The sequence below is a fragment of the Hippichthys cyanospilos genome, chromosome 1 (assembly GCF_059441005.1).
Source record: "Hippichthys cyanospilos isolate Australia breed blue-spotted pipefish chromosome 1, RoL_Hcya_1.0, whole genome shotgun sequence".
Classification (NCBI taxonomy): Eukaryota; Metazoa; Chordata; class Actinopteri; order Syngnathiformes; family Syngnathidae; genus Hippichthys; species Hippichthys cyanospilos.
The window spans coordinates 25879853-25903868 of NC_142369.1; the positions used below are offsets into that span (position 1 = coordinate 25879853).

The 24016-nt window shown below is 42.3% G+C and overlaps 1 protein-coding gene across 1 annotated transcript; it reads left to right on the forward strand.

The window, feature by feature from the left end:
• gas2l1 (growth arrest-specific 2 like 1) lies at window positions 1-23884 on the forward strand. The gene is made up of 6 exons (XM_088430643.1): window positions 1-69; window positions 244-1381; window positions 11042-11149; window positions 16043-16139; window positions 17207-17507; window positions 19857-23884. Exons 2-6 carry the CDS (start codon window positions 683-685, stop codon window positions 21766-21768), a joined length of 3117 nt encoding a protein of 1038 aa, XP_088286769.1. The 5' UTR covers window positions 1-69; window positions 244-682; the 3' UTR covers window positions 21769-23884.
• Window positions 23885-24016: the final 132 nt, after the last annotated feature.

Below are 24016 nucleotides of genomic sequence, written 5' to 3' on the forward strand. Positions count from 1 at the left end.
TTTCATCTGGAAGGCATCCACGCATTTCTGTACTTTGAAATATACGTCACGACAGAGCAAGCGTAACGTGTAAGTTTCCTTGTTTTGAGCTCATTCTATTTGTGCCCGAAAGTAATATGAAGTTTTTGCAAGGCGTCTGTTGGTTGCCGCGTGGCCCGGCGACTACGGGGTTAACTTCTCCTCCTCCTTTCCCGGTTGATCCACATAATGGGATGTGCCGCCGCGTCGCTTCGCTGCTTTAAGCCCCGAGGCAGGTCAACATATTGAAGGCAGGAGGCGGCGCGACATGGGCCGAGTCTCTTCGTGGCGGTGCGTGGGCTCGCTGCCGCTCACAAGTCATCATTTTATCTGGGAAAGGACACACGCACGGCCACGCGTGGATGTTTACGGGCCGGGAGGATCCGGCGGCCAGGGGGCGCGTTGACTGCTCCGAACCAGAAAAGGGGCTTTGCTCGCCGAAACCCATCCGGAACACGCGTCCGAGCGCCGCAGCCACTCGGCATTCCGCTATGCCCGTGACAACGGCACAAAGGCCGGCCTCCACTCCCCGCACATGCACGCCGGCATGGGCGCGTCCGCACGCTCACTGCGCTTTATTTTGCAGATGAGGATTTGGAGCGCGGTTGCGCAATGAGGAGATCCGGAATCAAGTACGACTTTTATTGATACATAATCCGACAATATGGCCGATCAGAGCAACATCCAGTCCGCCGCCTCCAAGAGCATTCGGCCCTTTAAATCCAGCGAGGAGTACCTGTACGCCATGAAGGAGGACCTGGCGGAATGGCTGAACACCCTCTACGACCTGGACCTGAGCGCGGACACCTTCTTGGATGGCCTGGAGACGGGCTGCGCCCTGTGTCGCCACGCCAACAACGTCAACCGGGCCGCCCAAGACTTCCAGCTGGAGTACCCCGAGGCGGCCCAGTCCATGAAGCTGCCTCGCAAAGACGTTGTCTTCCAATCCCGCAACGTCAGCGCGGGCTCTTTCCTAGCTCGGGACAACGTGTCCAATTTCATCAGCTGGTGTCGCCGGGAGCTGTGGATCAAGGACGTGCTCATGTTCGAGACCAACGACCTGGTGGAGAGATGCAACGAGAAGAATTTCATCCTGTGCCTGCTGGAGGTGGCGCGCCGCGGCTCCAAGTTCGGTATGCTGGCCCCCATGCTCATCCAGCTGGAGGAAGAGATCGAAGAGGAGATCCGAGACCAGCAGGGCGGCCTGCAGGTGGACCCCGGGGAGCCGGAGGCACAGAGCCCACCCAGCAGGTGTTTCGGACGCAGGGAGAGCAATCGCAGCGTGGATGACGAGCCTGAACCGGAGCCGTTTGTGTGGCCCCAGAAGAGAGTTTTGTGTGACATGAGGAATCTGGACGAGTTGGTAAGTCGCTTTCAGCTTTTTTGTCATTCCTGCGAACCCTCCTGAGCTAGCTCGATGAGATGTATTAGCTAAAGAAAATCATGGCAACTAAGAACATCCATCAGCATCCATATGCAGCAGATCTTATAAATAGCAGATCTTCATAAAATGCAGCCCTCTATACTTCATCTCTATTCTGCACCCTCGAATGACATTGACAGCAGCACTACTCCCGCAACAAAAGAGTGTTTGGCTCTTGCTGGTGTCAGTACAGTATTGCGCATTTGGGGTTTGTATGAAAACAGTTCAAAAGTTTGGCAGATTTAATGAAAAACATTTCCCCTATCCTCTTCTGCACTTGATTGGGACAACGCTGATCTATTATCCTCGCAAAGGGTTAACATTTCTATTTTATAAATTGTTATGCTCTTCCTATGTCAAGTCTGCACATGTGCAGTAAAATGGGTTAGTTCTTTGAATGAGAAGGGTGGGGAGCACTTGAAAAACTCATGATAAAGTCAACGTTTGTTTATAATTGTGTGTATTTAGCCTAAAACATTAACTGCTTCGAAGTATCATTTTTTCATGACATGAGTGTTAACCCTTTAAAACTCAGGGCCCCAATCAATTGCCTCAAAGTATGTTTTACGTGGTGTGCACAGCATAGCAAAAATTTCATTGAGATCCCGCACTAGTAGATGCGGTCTTATTTACTAGTGGGGCCACTACGGGTGTTTTGACATAAACTTGTACCACTTAATAGCCGGCTGCACTTGTAGTTTTTCTCCCATTGCGCTTGAGTTATCTTTTTAATGCTCTGATTTGGGTTACTTTTGAGGACAAAGACAAAGATAGTACAAGTTCATGGACAGTTCACTGCACATAGAGTTACATAGGCTCATCAACACAATATTGTAGTCATGTCGGCGGCTGTTATGACTATGAATATCATAGATATGTAGAACAACCTCATATCACCACAATTGCATTTGACTGTAATTGCAGCTATATAGTACATTTAAAAACAAACAAATGAGATTGAGAATTCAGAAGTCACGCATAGAAAACAATGGCAAATATAATGATAATATAATGTAATGAAAGATTATAATAGTAAGCAGTAATTTGGTGAAAATAAATGCATGTAAAACCAATTATGAATAAAATAAACATGCATGTACACAGAAAGATGAATTAAATAGACTTTTTTGGGGGGAGGGGGCTTTTTCTAGCCACACAAAATGACCCCCAGCTTTGAGATTGACACAGCAGTGTTCAAATATTCAAAAATATTGTACAGCGTGATCGACAGTCAGTTCCCAGTTTTTATAATATTTAAATTATGTTCTCTATATTGACACTAGTAGCTTGCTGCTATTCAACCACACAGAACCACGTCCTCCTTCCCCTCACAAGGTGTATGTATACACAACATATGTTTAGTCTCCTGCCACACCTACAGTAAAGAGAGCAACGCAAAAGCCACTCCAGAATTGCTGTTGACATGCTGTTTTCATTCTGTTTTGATCGACCCAGTCAGAAAATTACTGTATTAATTCAGTCATTTAATCAGTACCGTGGTTGCTTTTTGTAGCGGTAGTAACAGCACTTCACATGTATGTTTTTACGAGTCAAGTAAATTGAAGTATTTTATTTTGATGGCACACAGTCGCAAATATTCTACTTCATACAAGAAAAAAACTGTCAAGTCTTAACCAAATGTCTGCCTTCCCAAATGTGATTAACTTCTTTTTTGGCAACTTTAAGCTCAAATGTTTATTCGTTGTCAAGGGCAGACGAGAAAAAGATAAAAGTTGTGGTATTTGAAGAATCCGACATTCTGAAATGTTATCTCGGCGTACCTAATGTTGAGTTCGCTGAATATGTTTTTCTCCCACACTAATGCTGCAAAAGAAACATGTGACAAGTGGAGCGTATCCAAGCACGTTAAAGTAGCATGCCAGTGTTTTTTGTGTTATGGTCGTGTGAGAGGCGTGTTACATTCCTTCTTACCTGAAAGTTTCGTGTGTGTGTGTGTGTGTGTGTGTGTGTGTGTGTGTGTGTGTGTCTGTGAGACTGCAAAACGCACACAAAGAGAGATGTGGTCAAAGTTCATTTGGTTAACATTTTTGGTTATTAATGTCAAGCCAGCCTTTTAGTGGTCTGCCTTTAGTCGCAAAAATGAAATTTGGGTAGTTTGTGTTTTGTTTTGTTTTTTATCTCAACTATTTCCCTGTAGTTAATGTGTACAGCATTTCTTTGCTCTGCTTACATTTCCCTTCCTGTCATTGTGGTTCACCCTGTTGACCTCTCCTTGGGGCACACGCGTGAGATAGCCAAAGATCTCGTTAGAGGCGAAGCTAACGAGCAGACAGACATCGCAGCACCACACGCCCTTGAGGGCGAAGTTGATGTTTGCACATTGATGAGCGGAACAATGTGCTTCTTTGACACTAAAAACATGACAGCACAGACAAGAGGGATGAAGGAAGAAGGAGGAGGGGGCTCGGCATTCATGCTGGTCAGAGCACTTCTGACGTGGCCTCTGCGGACAGACTTTGTGAGCTTGTGGACGAGGATGTGTCTAGACTTTGTCCATGCGCATATGACTGAGGATTAGAGTAAACTACGAGCTAGGACAAAAGGTGCTTGTCTTTCTTTGTTATTCAAACTGAGACTTTTTGGCCTTGTGGAAGTGTTGGGCTTGATTCGCCCCGTTGCTTTCAGAGAAGAACACATGAGTTGGTTTTCACCACATCATTTCATCATATTCCCTCTTCAGGTGGTTCATTTAGTCAGTTGCAAACACAGTCATATAACTTGGGTACACCCCAGGGGTGTGATGGTACAGATAAGAAACATTATGCTTCCTACCTGAATAATTACCTCTAGTAAAATATTCCCTATATTATTTGTCAGCAAAAATTACATTTTGGAATGTTCTGACCAATATAGCTCTTTTAATTAACTCGGGCTGTAAGTTGGGCTTTCACGATCAAATCTTTTCAAAATTGATTATCCTACCGTTTATTCCATCAAACAATTGAGTAATCGACCACCACAAAAAAATAAAAAATGAAAAAATATTATATATATATATATATATATATGTATATGTATGTATATATATGTATGTATATGTATGTATATATATGTATATATGTATATGTATATATATGTATATATGTATATATATATATATATATATATATATATATATATATATATTACTAAGGCCTTGTCTACATGTAACCGCCTCATTTAAAACAGCATAGTCTCCTCTTTGTTGTTGTTGTTTATTTAAAGAAATTGTGTTTATAGGAATCCAGCACAGTACGGTTTCATTCACTTACAAGCATGCCAAGTCGCTAAGCGGCAGTAGTGTCGCCAAATTCTGTCCAATCAGAAATAACTTCCGTCTCTGACGTGTCCAATCAGTATCTGCTTTTTTGGCGGGAAAAAGAGTAGCGCAATCATGTAAATCACCGTTTTAAGCTGGTTACATGCAACCACAAAACCGGAGGCTTGGGCAAATCTCCACTTTGGCTGGAGGTTTTGAAACATTTGGTTTTGATGGGGAAAAAAAAAGCAAATTGGGCAAAACAGAGACATTTGCTGCTATTTTGCTAGAACTACATGTAGACAAGGCCTGAATGTGCGTTGAAGTGAGTGCATATTTGTCAGGTTATTATGAGTGAATATAACAACTCTTTATTTACATCAAAATTTGCCTTTGCTAAGTATTAGCAACTGCAATTAGTATTAACATGCTAGTAATTACAATTGAGATCAACATACACTAAATACCGTTTAGTCCATACATACATATGATTATTTGTACGTTAACTTGCGCTTGGAGCTGCATGTTAGCTATTATAAGGTCAATAACGTCCTGTTTTTCTTCTTCTTGATGGGTAGACTGAACACGTTCTTTGCTTGACTACCTCCTACTGGAGTTTCAAGGTAGATACAGTATTTTTAGCTGACCTATTATCTGTTATTTGTTGATTGAGCAATGAATCAGATGTATAAAAACGTGTTTTAATGTTCATTAAAACTTGGACTTGTTTTTCCAAATAGTGCAGGAATGGTCCATAACATGTCAGACAGTAGACTAAAATCTTCATCAAGTAGAATTGTGTAAACATTTCATCATGATTCCACACAATCATGTATGTCTGTTCATGATGGATTAAAGAAATCTGCTGAGATAACTTGTCAAGAAGTCAAAATTCTGAAGATTTGGACAAGTTTAGATGTCTTTATTTGATTGATCAATTCTCAAAAATATTGATCAATTGGATTTGAGATTAGGTGTTGATGAATTATTGCTCCAATACAATTAACCATTTACCAAAATTCTTTCAAATGGTAAACTGCCACCTATTCCTTGACTAATTGTGTGTAACAATATTGTAGTAAAAAATATAACAATTAAACTACAACAATATTAAATAATGGTTGTTAAAAATATTAATTTTACCCATGTCTCTGAAATTCTGAAGAATAGTGGTCTGAAAACAGAAACATGTGCGTGCTTTACAAGTGTTCAGTCTGGGCATGTTGGTGTTTGTCACTACAGTGCTGTGATCACTAATGTTACACATCACATATCAAATCTAGTATAATATTGCTTATATTTCTTAATGTTACTGGTCTGGCACACAAATAATGAGATTTTCTGTTGATGTTTTTTTTTTTTTTTAGGCCCCCGGAGCAGCATTTTTTTTTTTTTTTTTTTGACAAAGTTGTTAAAAATCTTTCCGTGTAAATAAAGTCTGTTTGAAAAACATGAGACAATCCAAAAGATGTCTGGTATTATGGTTATCTTCAACTATGCATTTGTTGTTTTGATAGGTCAAAATTATCCTGCTGACTGTTTGGGGGGCTTTCTTTTGTATTTGTTATAAAAATTGCAGCCTGCTTTGAGATTAGTGTTCCATAATTACTGGAAGCCTCATTGTGTTTAGTCATGTCTGTCAGAGAAGAAGGGAAAGTTGCAGGGCTTAATTTTACTGCTCCACAGCTGTTGTAGCAGACTGTGTGGCTTCTGCTCTCCATTGTGCAGAGTTCCTGCATCATGCAGTAAGGATGGCATTTCACGCCTTCCTTAATGGCTTGCTTTTGTTTCCCTTCAGCCATTGATTTCTAATCGTGGTGCGTTTTTTCACTGACTCACAAAGCATCTCTCTATTAATATTTGCAATTGCTGCTGATGAAATGTCAGCAATTACCTTCGGATTGTTGAGTTTCATAGAGGAAGACCCACACAAGTATGAGAATTCGAATTCCTTCTCTAACCGTGTACTGTAGATGTTCAATAATATCCTAAGAAGTTATGTATCGACAAAATAGTCTATTTACTTAAGATAGTTGAGCTGACATACAGCCTGGCGTCATGTTTGTAAAGCTAGCGCATGTCCGGCTTACTTTCCTGGTTCTGCCACTTGCGCACATCCACCATTATTGCTCTCCGCCGACGCCTTTGCCCTTACTCATCTCACTTTGGGACCGCTTCACACTTAAGGTTGAGGAAGTTACCAGGCACTCATTTCCTTCATCAGAACTTGAGTCAGTGGCGCGTGGCGTCAGTAGTTGTGCTGCAAATGCATTGTGAGTGACATCATTGGAGTACTCATAAAAACAATTAATCGCCATATGGATCCATTTATAGAGATTCTGCCTTGTTTTGTTACCCATCTATATGTCCATATAGTGCACTGTTTATCCTCTGCTTTAGGGGATTATATCATATCTTCTCGAGAGAAGGATTATGACAGTGACTCTAAGTTTATATACATTCCACTGTATTGCATCCCAGTATTGTATCTTTTCTAGGTTGCTTTTAGCCCTTGAGCCTTTATACAATAATTAAAAACATGGCACCCCTGTCTCTAATGGACATTCATATTGTTCTCATACAGGCATCAATAGGCGTTGTGTATACAGTATATCTGGACGAAACACTCTTGCCATATTTCCAAAGGGTTTGTCTTTTTTTTCACCCCCAGGCTTGAGTAGTAGCTCCTTCATTCCCATCCCCCACTTCTCGTTGCCAGATAAAGCAAGAAACAGGACAGTATGTCTTGCGGTAAATTAATAGACTGCCACTAGTGACAGAGCGGTAACTAAATGCTGTCATTTCATTTGTTTGGATAGATATGGGAACAGAGGTCAAGGGTAAAGATGAGAGAATATACTGGAGCCTTTGTGGGCGTCATTGAAGACATGCTCCAGCTCATGCATTGAAGAAATCCAAAAACAATAACCATAGTAAACAAAAGAGCGAGTGCCCGGAGTGACTTTACTGTACACTCGGCTAAACCTGAGTGCAGTGGATGCTGCTCCGAGAGGGAAGAGCTACAGTAGAGCGCAAGAAAACTAGGTCATTCCTGCCTTACATTGGGTCACACGCTTTGCTGAGAGAGCGTGGCATCGCTCACTGTTTCTGTCTGCATTGTCACATGCTTTCGTGGCGGGAAGGTGTCACCCGTTTTAGGGTGCGCGCCCTGTGGACTTTGCACAGTGGTCAACATGTCCCTCCTCTTGGCAGTGTGAAACGTAATTGACATGTCGTCCGCTTTATGACTCTGTATGAGACCGTTTCAACACATCAGCTGCTGTTCTGCTTGATCGGCCTTTATCTGAACCGGATTCTGTCAGCGTATGGTTATTTTCTGCACCTGCCTGCAGCATCTTCAAGTAGGCTCAGGTGGCCACTGCACAGAATAGCGCCATTGATTTGTTGAAAGTTATTTAACAAAAAAAAAAAAAAACCTGAAATTGAAATTCAAATGTCGTTGTTGGACAACAACACTTTGCACATAAGATTAGGGATGTCCCGATCATATTTTGTTACCGTGTGTCTGATTCATTCAAATGTGAGTATCTGTCGATACCGAGTCCCGATCCAACAAATCAATGGCGATACAAATTTTGTTAAGAAATTAACATATATTAATCTTGACTTTAGGATTAAGAAAATAAAAAATGTGATATTTTTCAGCCCATAACAATCAGCTGAAAATCTTGTGATCGGCCCGATTTCCAGACCAACCGGATTGGAACAATCTTAAAATAGTGTTATTCACCAAAATTAAAATAAGTTACCATATAAATAGTTTGACGCAAGGCTTCATGTGATGGAAGTCTTGCACAGGGTACAAAAAGTACCCCTGACCAATAGGAGCTATGGTGGCCATGTCGGAATTTCCATTCATTACAAACGACAAATTACTTAGTTTAATCTTTTTCACCTTTTAAAAGAACCATATAATCACAATTGTAGCTCTCTTTGAAAACGCTGTGTGTTCTGTCCCTCCCTATGATTGAGTCACAGATACCAAATAATGGGAATGCCTCCCTTCGATTCCTGTCTGGGCAGTTTCCGTAATCTCCAGTTTTTATCGTTGCAGTTTGGTAATAATGATCTCTTGTATAACGATATTTTAATGAGCCTGTGTTCTTACATGCAAGCACACCTATGTTTGTTAAAAGCACTAAGCTAACATGGATTGTTGAGGGTTCATCTTGTTTCTGCAGAACTTTTAGAGTAAAACAGAGTCAGACACCCATGAAGAAAATGGGGACTAGCATGAAAAATCTTGATCCCTTCCCCTCCCATTTCCCCTGTTCACCGTCCCTGAGGGGAAGGCTCAGCCCTCAGTATCAGTCTATCTCTGCCCCGAATGCTTCTTCATGTGTTTGCAGGTCAGGAAGGCAAGGAATGAAGACATTTTGATTCATGTTGTGCTGATGCCGCTTGTCACAGATATTCCAGTTCAACTGTAATTCAAACCAAAACTTCTTTCAGAGCAATATCTTGATGAAAAAAAATAAAGAGGTTCTCACATTCTTATTACATTAAGACATTCAAGCCTAGGATAGTGAGCGCCATGTTGTGGATCGTTCAGTTTTTCTTCCTTTTTTCCTGCTTTGAACATCTGCAGTTCCTTCTCCAAGCATCTCATGTGACCAACATTCATTTATAATTCATCCATCAGTTTTTCACTGCCTTCAGGCCCCTCTTCCCAATATTTCCCACCTGACCTTGAGTTTCTCCTCCCCCTCAATATCTGGTTGCAGTGTGTGAGATATAGTTTGAGCATGTGGTGTCGATACAGCAATGTCTTGGGAAGAGCACACGTTTGAAGAGGAAAACACTTTGACACATCGGAGGGGCTTCAGTATTTGGACCAAAATTTGACCTCATGCAGCTGAACAGCTGAGAGCAACGAATGAAAAAAAAAAAAAAACATGACTAACCGAACGCTTGAAAAGGGAAGGCCGTGAGCGTGTGTATGTGTGCGTGTGTCTGTTACCATGGAAATGGTTCCATTAACTCACAGGCTGGGGTTTTTCCAAACAGGGCTACTCACAAATTGAAAATGGCAATGACAAGAGCAGACAGAAAGAGGGCAGGCAGGCACATATATAGATAGACTGGAGCAATGTAAGTAAACAAAACACAGTGCGTGTAAAGGCAACTGAGCCAGGTGGGAGGCTGTGATTGCACCCGTTTAATTTGTGGGAGGCCCCCAAAGGAAAATTGAATCTTCTCAACACACTTGGTGAATGCTGCACTTCTTTCATTCCTTAAGCCTTGTGTACTGTAGCCACAATAAACAGTACTGTATTCTAAAAATAGGAGCCGTTGGCATGATTTGAACATCTGAATCACATTATAATCTGTCAATTTGCAAAAATCGGCTTTTATGTCAACACATTTGCCAAGGTGTCTCGCAAAGTGCATCGTAAATCCCATTGCCGTCCAACTGCTACTTTTTCCTTGTCACTTGGATGAGAAAACGTTGCAAATGCTGGTCACTTATTTGAATGTCATTTCTGCTCACCTCACATCACCCCTCTAATGAAATTATGTGCGCATTGATGGTTTTTAAACTAGTCCTATTATTAACATAAGTTATTGCTTAGCTCATGAATTGCGCTTTGCTATTTACAACATCATTTTTTTCCTCCACACACACTTAAACAAAAGTTATTCCACTCATGTCCATTCGCCTGCTTTATATCCTGTAAGCCAACAAGATCCGGCACACTTGTTTGAGAGCGATGCCAAGAACAACATGGGAGTTGTCCAATCCTGAGAGAGCCCAGGGCTGTGTAGATCAGGCATATCTGGCTCCACCCTGCAGTGGTGTCTGACTCCAGTTGCCTAATAAGCAGCCCCGACCACAGCAAGGGCGCTGGCTTGCGATCACAATTCGAAATCCAGCTGGCGGCGCAGGCCAGCTGACATCATCATCAACACTAACCCCCTCTGCTACTGCTCTAGTTTGTGGGCTCCTTCTCTTCCATTGCTTGCTGATGCCACTGCCAGAAACAATGTCACATAGGACTTGAGTGTATTCAATGACATGTCAGCATGTTTTTTTTAAATCCAAAATAATCTTGTGAAATTAGGCAGGGAAATGCTTCCATTGTGGGAGAAGAAAAGGGTGGGGCACCATCACCGAGGAAATGCAAAGAGTGGAGTTGGGTTGAAAATGACGCACACTTCGAATGTACAAAATGCAGACTTATTGCATAGGTGACACTTCCCTCTGCAAAGGTCACAATTACAGATATGTGACTAAGCATGACTTCATATTGGCTTCGCAGATGTGACGAGGTCAGTGGAGCTCCTTTGCTAATGTGTGTGTTATGTTTTGTTCCTTTCAGGTCCGTGAAATCCTGGGCCACTGTTCCTGTCCAGCTCAGTTTCCTATGATCAAGGTGTCTGAAGGAAAGTATAAAGTGGGAGATTCCAGTGCGCTGATATTCATAAGGGTATGTCCATCAACATTTGCCTGCTTCAAGTATAATTATACTTAATGATATGTTACTGTAAAGGGTACAGTGAAAAACATGACTCCTGGGACTCTTTCTATACTTTCTATTTAAATAACTTATCTGAAAAACATGACTCCTGGGACTCTTTCTATAATTTCTATTTAAATAACTTATATTCTGCATTAAGTATAAGCTTCAAGTTAGGAAAGGGTTTAATGTCATAGCTAGATTTGTCCTCTTTTTGGGTTTGCTGTAATTGTATCATACCATATGGTGCTAGCTGAAATAAATTAAGATGTATGTCAGAGAAAAAAAAAACAGAGGGCTGTCTCAGCATGTTAAGCATGAGTGTAGTTCTAGTACAGTGGAACCTCTGAGATCAAACACAATCTACTGAAAGACGATGACCAACCTCCGAGGCTTTAGTCAGATTTTGAAACCTATTTTCCCATAGGACACAATGGAAATTTAATTCATCAGTAGCGGTTCAAAATGTCCACTTCATAAATGTATCTGCAGAATAACATTTGACCTCAATCCCAAATGTCACGCAAATGAAAAAAAACAAATGTATTACCGTGTTGAAGTTAATTATCAAAATCGATTTTAAGGTGGTAGGGCGGTCATTCCATAGTTCAGGATCAGCAATAAAAAAAAAATCATTTACCTCTCTCAGTCCTGACTGCCTTATCCCTGCTGTAGGCGAGTAACTTTCTGATAACCATCTCCAAGTTACACTTTACATCAATTCAAATTAGTATTTTTAACACATTGTCGGCTAAAATTACCACCTTCAGTGATTCTCGTCACCTGCTTCTTTCTCCCTCCCACGCTCATGGGTATGTAATATCAGCCAAAGTCGCTACACGTGAATAAATTACCATATAAATTAGCCATGCGTGCATTGATTATGTGGAATGAATACAGTTAGCAATGAATTACTGTACTAAGTAGTATGTGGCATGTGCGGTCTGAAGTGAATTGATTTTTATTGGTGAAATTTTTACCCGAGCACTGCAGATCCGTACCGCTAGAATGTCCCCTGGCGAAATCTGTCTGGTGACGTGATTGGTTGTAAAGGAAGCTAGATAATGCTTCAAAATAAAATGTGGGATATCAAGAAATGCATGAAACGAACGGCATTAGGACGTTTTTAATTTGAAGTTACTGCATAGTGGACAATGCAAGGATCATGGACAATGATCTCGTTGTCATCTACTTGATCGTCAAGGCTTACACCGTGAGGCTCACGGCATTTATGTAAACAAAGCTGTGTTCTTTTTTACTGTGAGATCAAAACAAACATGGCGTACAAAGTTGTCAAAAATGTTTGTAGGTCGTCAAGTTTTGTTGAATAAAAGAGTAGATGAACGATGATTAATATTTTAATGTCAAAAAACGATCCGTCTGAGCGACGCACGTTGATTTGAAATTATGCGTCCCCTTCAGAAATGATGCTTCAGGGACGCAGGCAATTGAGAGCACTGTGCACCAATCGTTCATGTCTATCCATGACAGCCAGGACAGACATGTTCCACATTCGTCTCTACAGTTTACTGCACTGTATACTATATGCAACATGTTTGATTTGTAGCTCTTTTTTTCGATTTCATTTGTACAAATGAAAAAAAAAGTTCTCTTCTCCTGACTGATGCTCCTCTTGCATGATACCATGCTTGATTGATACCATGCAGCGTCTTGAATTTCTCAGTCAATTTATCGACAATGTTAGACTTTTGAGGTTCCTATGTATGCTTAGCAGCACTGGGATCGCACTGTGTTTCGAAAGCATTTGTCTGGCCTGGCCCGCACCCAGAAATGCACTTTTTTCCCAAGTGAGACACAAATAGAGCTTTAAGTCATTTCCTGTATCGGACTTTATCTCTGCAGTATTTTGTGCGGGCAGCACTGCCTGTCTCAGTTACAGATTAGGAATATAGTTGCCTCTAGACCCATATAAAACCTCACAGGACTGGGAGGGGAGACTGTTGTCCAGTTATTGATTCGGTCTCGCTTACCTAAATGCTGCCCCTGCTAGATAAATGGGCTCTTTGGACGGTGTACCAAATTGTGAGGATTTACAGGCTAGATCTGTCCCGCTCTCCGCGTCGATACACAATTCTTTGAGTGGCTCCACCTTGTCAATATGGTCACTTTATAGTGGAATTGTATGCATAAAAAGTATCCAGTGCTCTAAAGATTTATATTTGAACACGAATGAAGTCAACACGCTTCAGATACTTGATTTGGAACCTCTGCACATGCATGTGGTCTCTAATACTTCCAAATAGCAGATCTGACATTTTAGTGGAATTTGTTTAAAGCATGTGATTGGCCAGAGTGCCGTTGCCACCATTTTTTCAGAAGTGCACTGAAGGGGTGTGTGTGTGTGTTTGTGTGTGCTCATCTGCCATTCTGGGAGCATTTCACTTGTCAGATTAGTTCTCTTCACACTGTCTCCGCCCTCTCCTGATTCCTCTCTGAGGATGGCAGTGATTATGCATATGCCTGAACATCCGTACAAGTGTGGCCAACACGCCTCTTTTATTCGACTAAGCAGAGGCCGCATTGAATGCCAAAAAAAAAAAAAAATACTATTCAGTGGCTCAAGCTTTGTCAAATGTCTTGGGGGCTAAACAAGGCCACGAAACAGATAAAGAAAATGGGCGATGGATCGATTTGGACAAAGGGGAAGTTTATAATGTTTCCTTTCCTTAAGGTAGGCCACTTTAAAGAGAAAGTGATGATTTCAGTCATGAATACAGGGTTTGATCAACAAAACGAGAAGGGGAATTGCTTCAACATGTGCCTTTATTAAGATGCTGTTGCCATAGAAACAGGGATTGGGTGTCTCTCGCCTGAGCTGAGCAAGCAATGCAAAGTGGAAGATGGTCCTTGCACAGCCATTCAGCCAGCTTCTGGGATCTGGAAATAAATATATGATATAAAATTTATGATGTAATAAAGAGATGATTTGCGATGCTTGCAACTGCAACTAGACCCAACAGATCAAATCGACTTGTTGAATAATGTAATAGATGCTTTGGTACGAGACACCGTACGTGAAGCTGCTCAGACACTGGTTTCATTGCTACTTACTGTTGCATCACTTAGTCTCTCTAATCATTTTCCATTAGCACTTTAATGTTAAGTGATCTGTACTGATTCATTTTAGGACACACTCATTCCCCCAAAAATGAACATCGTTTGAAATACGATTATCTGAGTACATGTATTAGGCAATAAAATTCCAACAATATTTTTCCACGGATATAGATTTTATAACCTATTTCACAATGCCTCACAAATGTTCAGTTTGTGCATTGCCTGTGACAAGACACATTTTCATTTGCGCCTACCTATTATTGCTGTTGAAAAAAACAAACCCATTCATCTCCTCTACAGCTTATTCTGGCCAGGGTCATGGTTAGCAAGAATCTATCCCAACTGCTTGGCACAAAGAGAAAGAGAGAATAATGGTCATTTATGTACTAAACCAGTGGTTCTCAACATTTTTCAGTAAAAATCATCAACATAAAGTGTCAGACCTGTTCTCAAAAAGAACTAATTATGAATAAATATTTGTCCACAGAAAAATATGAAACATTAAGCATCACCTTTTGGGATTGCAGCAGAGATGTGTTCACAAAGATAAATCATTAACTAAACAGGTCATGAGAAGTGGCACATGACAAGTTGGGTCGAACCGTTCTAGTATGGGGAGATTATGGGTTTTATAAATAAGGAAATTGAACAACCTGCTGAATCTAAACTGTGTTTTATGATCTTATATATTCCTGAAACATTTAATTCACTCAATAATTGTTTTTAGAGGATTTTAACATGTTATTTAAAATCTCGAGTTTCTTCAAGTACCCGCAATTGAGAACCACTGGACTAAACATTCCATCAATATCTGAGAAAGTGACTAAAGTTGTACTTGGGTAGTAGTATCAGACAACCAGTGAAGCCGACACCAGCCTGAAGCCAGGTCAGTTGAGAGTAAGCAGTTTATGCTCCGATAGAGATAAGCAGATCAGCTGTTTTGACATATCATCATGCAGAAAGGGAGCCAGATGAAGAGACGAGTGGATTGACGGCAAACGTATTACAGAGAAGGTGGGGTCAGACGGAGGTGCACGTCCCATGTCTGTGGCCTCTCCCTGACCACCATTTGGGACCTAGTGATTAGTTGCCACGTGTTATGTCCCCAAAATACATTTTGTGCAAGGATAAAGAGAGCCGGCCCGGCCCGGCCCGGGAGACCCAGGTACGACCTTTTCAAGCATGTGGTTGGCAGCACCTATTACACAACACAAGGCGGGGCGGCGCGTCACATCAGGCAGCGTTTGCTGCTTCAGCGAGGGCAGCTGCCTGGAGGCAGTGTGGCTCTTTGCTCTGATGGTGTGTATGCGTGTGCCTCGGAGAGCAGAGGAGAGTGGGAAGTGACATATCTGTGAACCCCCCCCACCCCCCCTCCTCTCCCCGACTACTAAATTCCCAGAGAGGACAGCGGGGGGGAGTTGTTACCATGCTAATTTCACTGCGCTACCCTCTGTGGGAAATCCACATGAGATGGATGCAAAAAGGCAAAATGAAAGTCTTTATAGTGCAATGGCTCTTTATTATGCTACCTTTTCTGTTCGATTGTGAGTTGGCATGGCAATGAGCGGCCTCCTTAATGACAGCAGCTGGCCGCGATGGAGGGGAAAGGGGAGGGCGAAATAGGGGGGCATCTAGGTGTTATGTAACATCTTCGGCAAGCTGTCCCACTTGTAGAATTTGCATATCTATTGACTGTTGTGCTGCAATAAATGAACATTTCCATTAATGATTTTGTGATGGTTTGTTGTCTGCTCAAATGTATTCTCTGTTCTGTTCTCCCCGCAGGTCCTTCGTACCCATGTGATGGTGCGTGTTGGAGGCGGCTGGGACACATTGGAACACTATTTGGACAAACACGACCCATGTCGCTGTGCCGCCTTTGGTGAGGCCACGTGCTTTTGATAGTCTGTTCTCTTTCTGAAAAACAACAGAAGTAACATTTTGTTTGGTTTGAATCCACACTCTAAAAACATTTTTAGTCAATTCGAAAATTAACCCAATTTTGGGGTCAATTTGAATCCATACCACTGGGTTGTTTTGTACAAAACAACCAATTTTGAAGTTGTCTTGTGGAAAACAACAAGTTTTGGGGTTGCTTTGTGCAAAAATCAAAACCTCATTTTGGTTGTTGTTGTTGTTTTGTTGGTTATTTATTTGACTCGTTTGTGGGGGTCAAATTCATGTAAAAATTTGCTGGGTCCAATGTGATCACTTAGATCAATTTGACACATTTCATTTTTTCTTGCTTTTTTCTTTTGTCAATGTTAAAAAAGATACAGGTTTAGGTATACTTATACAATTTTTATAGATAGTAAGCTTCTTTATAGTCACTGTGTCGAGTGGGGTGGGACGCGAAAAGTTTTCTCTTTCTAGGGAGGGCTAGGGAAAATACAATTGAGAAGCACTGGGTTAAATCAATAACCCAGCTAACAGCCCAAAAATATTGGTTGTGTGTTGTTTTGTATTCCACCTTCTTTTTAAAGATGTTTTGTACAGTATACCCTTTCTTTTTTACGTTGGGTCGTACAAAAATCTCCAAAACATTGTTGAAATTAACAGAAGTAGAGAAGGTCCTTTTTTCACCAATAATTGAGTTATTTTTGGCCCAAACGTTTTTAGAGTGCTCATTGGACATTTGCCAAAAAAATGAACACATCCAGGTTTGTAATGGAAAAAGTGCTTTAATCTCTAGCACAACCTGAAAGTACCTCAATTTAATATTGCAAGAACTCTTTAGAAGCAGGTCCAAACTTACTGAAGTGGTGATGTCATGGAGTTCTCTACAGCTGATGCAAACTGACATTACTTTTAGTCGGCATTGCAAATCTAACCACCTAGGTCACATCTTGATCATGGTCCCTTAAACTATATCTTAGCCTCTCCAGTAGTATCCAAACCCTTGATTTGAGTCTTTGATTCCTGTTAACATGTTCACTTGTCACCTTGCAGCCCATCGGTACCATCAAGCCAAGGCCAGTGGCCAAAATCAGGGAGGCCAGAGTAAGTCTTCAAGTGCCCATTCTTCCCGCTCTACAAGTCCTGGTCCACACTGGCGAAACGACGGCATGGCGTCTTACAAAACACCTGACAGACGTTCGCTGGAGCCCTCATCCACACCTTGTGCAACTACGGCTTCTGCAAGGCCCGGCCACTCTCAGACCTCCTCTGCTCCTACTGAACCCGAACCTCGTACTGGTCTGCCCCGGCCACCCAGAGATCGGTCGGAACCTCGACCTTTCAACCCAATGAGGTGAGTGTGTGTGTGTATAGAGTTTTGATCAAGGACCTTTCGTGATACAGTACAGAAATAATCGCTATCAGGTCATCTTTTGCCACTTGGCCTTTTGTGCCACCTGGCAGAGCAGACAGAGAAAGAAGAATTTAACATATGCACAACAAGTGCAAATGCCAGGAAGCAGATTAGATTAGACCAGAGCAGATTTATCTAATCTCAGGTGACATTGCCTTGATAAATCCGCCTCACCCAGCCACTCTTCAGCACCTTCTAGTGGAGAGCATTGAACAGCACGCTCTTCTTCATGCTCCCCTTTCAAACCGCGTGTCACGCTCCTCCTACCCTTTCCTCCACTTAAGCGAACATGAAAGTTGACATGTTCATTTCAGATCATGCTGGACTGGAACGAGAAACTCTGACAGACTTCAGAATGTGCATGTTCGTGATTGAATCGTAGTGACAAAGCCAGATTAGCAGCATTGTCCGCTGCGTGTCTGCTGCGTGTTAAGAGAGTTAGGCTTATACTTTTGGTTCATTTCATACTTTCGTCTTACATCAGTGTCAAAGTACCATTGTTGACATAATCATAAGGTTATTTTGGCATTTGGCCAATGTTCTGTATTTAGAAGCGACACTTAGTCGATGTTAACACCAGGCACTTTCCAATGAACTATAAGTTCAAATGGGTGCTGGATTCCAGACTAAAGAAATTGTAATTGGCCATCCATCCCTCAACAACTGCTGAAAGCTATCTAGGGAAGTAGGTCAACAGGTGGATTGGCTTTTTGCGAGTAATTACCAAATTAGGACATACATTCATTCCCAATGGATGATTAATTGGGCCCCTCACATGGACTCACCACCTGTGGGAGGGGCCAAAGGGGTCAGATGCATACAGAGCTGGGCGGTCGCCATGGGCGGGGGGCCTTAGCGCACTGATACCCGGCTACAGAAACTATCTCTTGCGTTGTGGAATGTCAGCTCTCTGGCAAGTAAGGAGCCTGAGCTGGTGCGTGAGGCCGAGAACTTCCAACAACATATAGTCGGACTCGCCTCCACACACAGTTTAGGCTCTGGTACTAGTCCTATCGAGAGGGGGAACCTCCCCCGGTTGTGCCTGTCCACCAAACAGCAGCTCAGAGGACCCACCCTTTTTGGAGTCCTTGGAGGGTGTCCCCTCTGGTGGGCTCCTCCTTCGTTCTGCTGGGGTTACAGTGACAGTGAGACCTGGAGGGGCATGATTATGTGGAAAGAACTCCTCGGTGGGGAGACCCCCGGATGTGGATGAGATCTGCCCCGGAGTTCCTTAAGGCTCTGGATTTTGTAAGGCTGGTCTGGTTGACACACCTCTACAACATCGCAAGGACAACGGGGACAATGCCCCTGGATTGGCTGACCGGGGTGGTGGTCCCCCTTTTTAAGAAGGGGGACGAGAGGAACAGAGGTATCACACTCCGCAGCCTCCTCTCTAAGGTCTATTCGGGGGTGCTGGAGAGGAGGGTCTGTCAGCTCTACATCCTCGGCAGGATCCTCGAGGCTGCATGGGATTTCGCCCAACCAGTCTCCATGTGCTTTGTCTCTTGGAGAGGGTGTTCGACCGTGTCCCTCGGGGAACTCTGTAGGCGGTTGCTTCGGGGGAACGGGGTACCAAACACCCTTATACGGGCTGCTCGCCCACGATCCTGGAAGTGGAAGTGTGTGGGTGGATGGATGACTGGCTCATTTTTTTGTTTTAAATCAATTATCAACAAAAGTAATATGAGGATGAAAGTATATACAGTAGAATGCATTTTAGACAATAACACAATAAGAAATTCATGAGAATACAACAAAATACTGTAAATATTTTATTGTTTAAGAACACATTTTGATTTATTACTTGCATGTTTCTGATCATGAACAGGTGACAAGGGCAAAATACAGATGTAGTACATTCTTCATATACAAACCTTTACTTACATCCTCCTCTAAGTGAACAATAAGAGCTGATTATAAAGTCAGAGTGGATAGTCCCACTGGTGCATTACAGTGGAACAGTGCCTAATTGAGAAGTAGCAGGACTGTGTTTGCTTCTAATCCCCCCACTTGTTCTCATCCTGACTGTAATCCCTCTGGCCGTCACAGCCCATTGTCCAAAGAAACACTGAGCCTTAGGTCACTATTAGACTGTACCTCATCAGTTAGGTTCTCACCAATCATGCTCTATTAGGGAACTTTATGAAGTATCTCATTTGAAACGTTTCTAGATGGCGCAAATAATTTTGTTTCCTTGAATGATGCCTGAGGAAAAATATGATAAACAAATTATCTTAGTAATATTGAGTGTTCTTGAAATGTAAACGCTTCTCCCTTCTCATATTGCAGGAGTAAGGAGACAATGCTACCAATGGCCAGACGTCTCTCTGGAGACAGCGACTCTTCGACAGCCTCCTCCAAAGGAGGAGGAGGAGGAGGACGCTTGACTCTTAGTGGGACATCACACCGCTCAAATGAAGAAGTGGTCTTACTTGTCAATCGCAAGGAAGGCAAACATCTAATTGAGAGGCCCGGAAACCAGAGCACACCGCGTAGCTCATTGCCCCGTGCACGGAGCCAGTCTCGGGAACGCGCAGCGCTCACTTCGGCAACGAAACCTAACCCACCTCAAGCATCTGATGGCGGACGAAGCACATGGACGGAAAGGGGCAGATCGCTTGGTAACGAAGGTCCCCGAAGGATACATGCTCCTCGTTCGCACAGCCAAAGTAAGGTACCCGGCCATACTCGGTCCAGCGAAGCCGCATCAGGCCAAACAGCAGAGAGACGAGAAGACTGTCGCAATAAAGTGCCCCCATCGTCTCCTAGAATAAGTGGCGTGTTGTCCAAGAGACAGTCGGCCTCATGTTCCAACTCCCCACTTAAAGGTGTCCAAAACAACAACAACAACAGCAGTCCCAGTAAGAAGACAACAAACACTCCCAGACCCCCTCGTTTACCCTCCACAGGAAGAGGCAGACTGCTGCCCCCAGTCACTTCGGGAGGACGAAGATCTCCTCATTCATCCCCCCGGAATTCTCACCATCATGCTGCCCACCCTCCACGATCGTCCCATGGCACGCGGCCAAATGGACGAGGCCTCAGTAGAACTTGGTCCGGTCTGGGCCGTCAGGATCCTGAGGATGAAGGGCTGGGTTGTGGTTTTCAGATGCTGCCGACACTGGACCCCCAAAGAGAACAGGACCTGTATCGTAGCTTTGAGGCTGAGTATTTAGCCAACACGCAGCAAGTTAGAGGAGGGTTGAGCAAAGTAATGGGCCAGCATGGTCATAAAACACATTCAAGAACAGGCCTCACTGATTCTAATATCACAGATTCTGCTTATTCCTCTTCCAACTCCTCCTCTTCTTCCTTGAACGTGGGTACAAAGATAGGAGCCCGTCCTGACCTCAGGGAGTCCAAAAGGGCAAACTCCTCTCACTTTCCCATAGAGGACCCCTTGAATTTACTTTATGGACACAACTTTGGCCAAGAGGGGTCAGAACACTGGAGGGAGCATGGAGGGGGTCTCAAGAAGCTCCCAGCTATCTCTAGCTACATGGGCCAGAAAACACATGTTTCCTGTCCTGGAGACACAAACAGACAGCTTGTTCCTCAAACTGTCCACTGTAAAAATATGAACGGAGAACAAAGTGTCCAACAAGAGAATGAATTGCACAATGTACAAGATGTATCTCCGGAGATTCACCAGCCCAGTTTACCATATGATGTACAGAATTGTCATGGTAGTGAAGACCTCCCACCCCCAGAGGCCTGTCCTTCACCTGTGCCCCCGCCTCTTTCCGAGGATTGCTCTTTCCAGGATTCCTCTAGTGAAAACTCTTCAATGTGCTTGAGCCTAAGTGAATCCCACTCTGAATCTCCCCCGTTGACATCTCCACTAGCCAATGGTAGCACAAGCGGAGACGGTAACAAAGAAAAAAAGTTGGACGGCGTCGCTCTTATTTCAAAAAACAAACTCGCAACCAGAATGAGGCCTCGTGCTGACAATGGCCCAGCGAACAACCCCTCTCGCATCCCCACGCTGGTCAGCTTCAGAGACGCGCAGGTTCATGACACGCTTTCATCCTGTCATGTGCCACCCTTCTCCCCTCATAACTCCCGCCCTCCTACTTGCAATATTTTGCACCAGGCCATCACTGACGTGGTTCATCCTCAACCTTGTTCTCCTTCCATGGGCAACAAGGATTGCACCTTCCCTGGAAAGTCAGGGAGCCTGGACACTGAAGCTTGCATGTAACACAGAGCTATAGGGAATAACACCAGGCGCTGTTGTCCTTACTGTTGACTACTGTGTTTGGAAACGAAAAGAAAAAAAAAAAGAGCAACTTTGGACTGAGCTATAGACTGTTTTATTGCATGTTACATTGCTTTTATTTTGCACTCTAGCCAAATCATTTATAACCAAAGGAATGGTGTTAAATATATCTTTTACTGCCATTTATTTCAAGGTGTGCTTGGGCAACATTTTGCCAATAATGAGGTGTTTTTTGCTTGACGCTTAACGGAGCGATAGAGAGAACATATGTGCTGCCATGTGCCCCACTGTGGGGTATGGTCAAGTGCCAGAGATGGATTTTTTTCCAAACACAAAACCTTAGTGATACTGATTGGCGCCCTCATCCGGTTTGCTACGGCCTTGCAAGTTTGAAAAAAAAAAACTGCTAATTGCCCTCGCCAGAAGACTCACTTAATACATAATACAAATGGGTTGGATCTTCTTTGATGCAGTGCAACCGTTTAGTTTACGCTTTTTGATAATTGTGTTTGGGCCAATGAAGGTTATATTGGGTTTTCATTTTCACTGGCAAAAATGTGGAGTTTTTGCCTCCCACCGAACTACTTAAAAACCCACACGTGTACAGGTTTCAGTTGCATAGTAGAGAATGAATGTGTAAATACATGTTTATGTGCCCGCTGAGGAATGTGGGTGCTTTGTAAATAAGAATGCATTGAATATAATGTATATATTGCTGTATTAAGTCCTGCGCTGCCTTAGCTATGCAACATTGGGTGGTGAAATGCCTTGACAGTTCCCTTTGCCTTAATATATTTTTGCAGGTTAGGTTTTGAATGTTTCTGTTATGAATCACAACACTGCATCACCATCATCAGTGATTAATTAAATTTGAGGATTGAATAAGAATGTTGAAAATTGCAAAGATCGTTGCCCAGTTTGTCTATGTACTAATTTATTGTCCATGAATTGTAAAAAAATGGCGGGTAAGAAAACAACCAGGGGGAAAAAAACTACAAATTAGAGTAAGTCTAATATTATTGCATTGGATCGGCTTTTAATTGTGAGAAGACATTAGAGGACCCGTGTTTCTATTAATAAACAGTCTAGGCGGTATGTGACGCAAAGCATCTTTCAGCCTTATGGCATTTGATTGGTAACCAATGATTTTAACTTTACATAATCATTGGCTACTGTAACACTTTATCAATTTATATACGTGTATGTCATATTGGCTACTGTCACAGCATATAAAGTTGTATGCATTTACAGTATGTAGTATAAAGGGGGGGGGGTTACTGTGTCAATGACCTGTAGACAAAATTGCTAAAGAAATACTTATTATTATTATTATTATTATTTTTTTTTTTTTTTACCACATGTCTCAAAAAGCTTTTGTTTTGTCTTTAATAGACGGTAATCATCTCCGGAGAAATTGCAGGGAACTGACACATTGACTGGGCTTATAAGGACTGTGCATATATTTGTGTACATACTGTATGAGTGGGATGAAAGGGGGGTTAATGTTGGTCTTATTTATTTAATTTATAAAGTGATGTCCCATTTGATTTGTGTGGCATCCTTGACCAAGGTACTGTAAATTACATTTGTCTTGAAGGAAAGCCAAATGAGAAAAACATGCATTACTAATCAATGTTGAGTTTTATCAGATTAAAGTCACATTTGTAGAACTACTTATTAGAACTACTCCGTTTCAATCCATTAGGGGCAAGTTTTTCAAACGTACGCATGTCTAAAACTAGGTTTTGAATTTAAAGTTTCTTTTCGGCTTCATCAAACTTCCATTTGGTATTCATGAAACTCTTTAACAAGTAAGGAAAGTATGACCTATTTAAAACAATTGTACTAAGTCTAGGTTATCAATACCACAAAACCTCCAAAACAAAAAATTGGATGAACAAAAATGTTATCTTTTGTTTGCCCGAACCAGCAAAAACAGAATGTTTTGAATTTGGTATATGCTATTGTTTTCACCAATTCATTCATGCACTAATTGTGGAACTGATGATATCTTTTTTTTTTTTATTGCAATACTTCACTGTCGTTTCGAAGGTGAAAATGCTGGTGTTCTTGTAATAAATACTTTTGAATTTAGGAACCGATTGGATTTTTTTTTCCTTTTTTTCCTTTGCAGTTCTTGAAAAGGAAGATTATATTGTTCTTGTGTGATTTTACAGGATGAAGTAAAAACGAGATGGCATGAACAGTTGCACAGGTAGGTAGTGTGTTG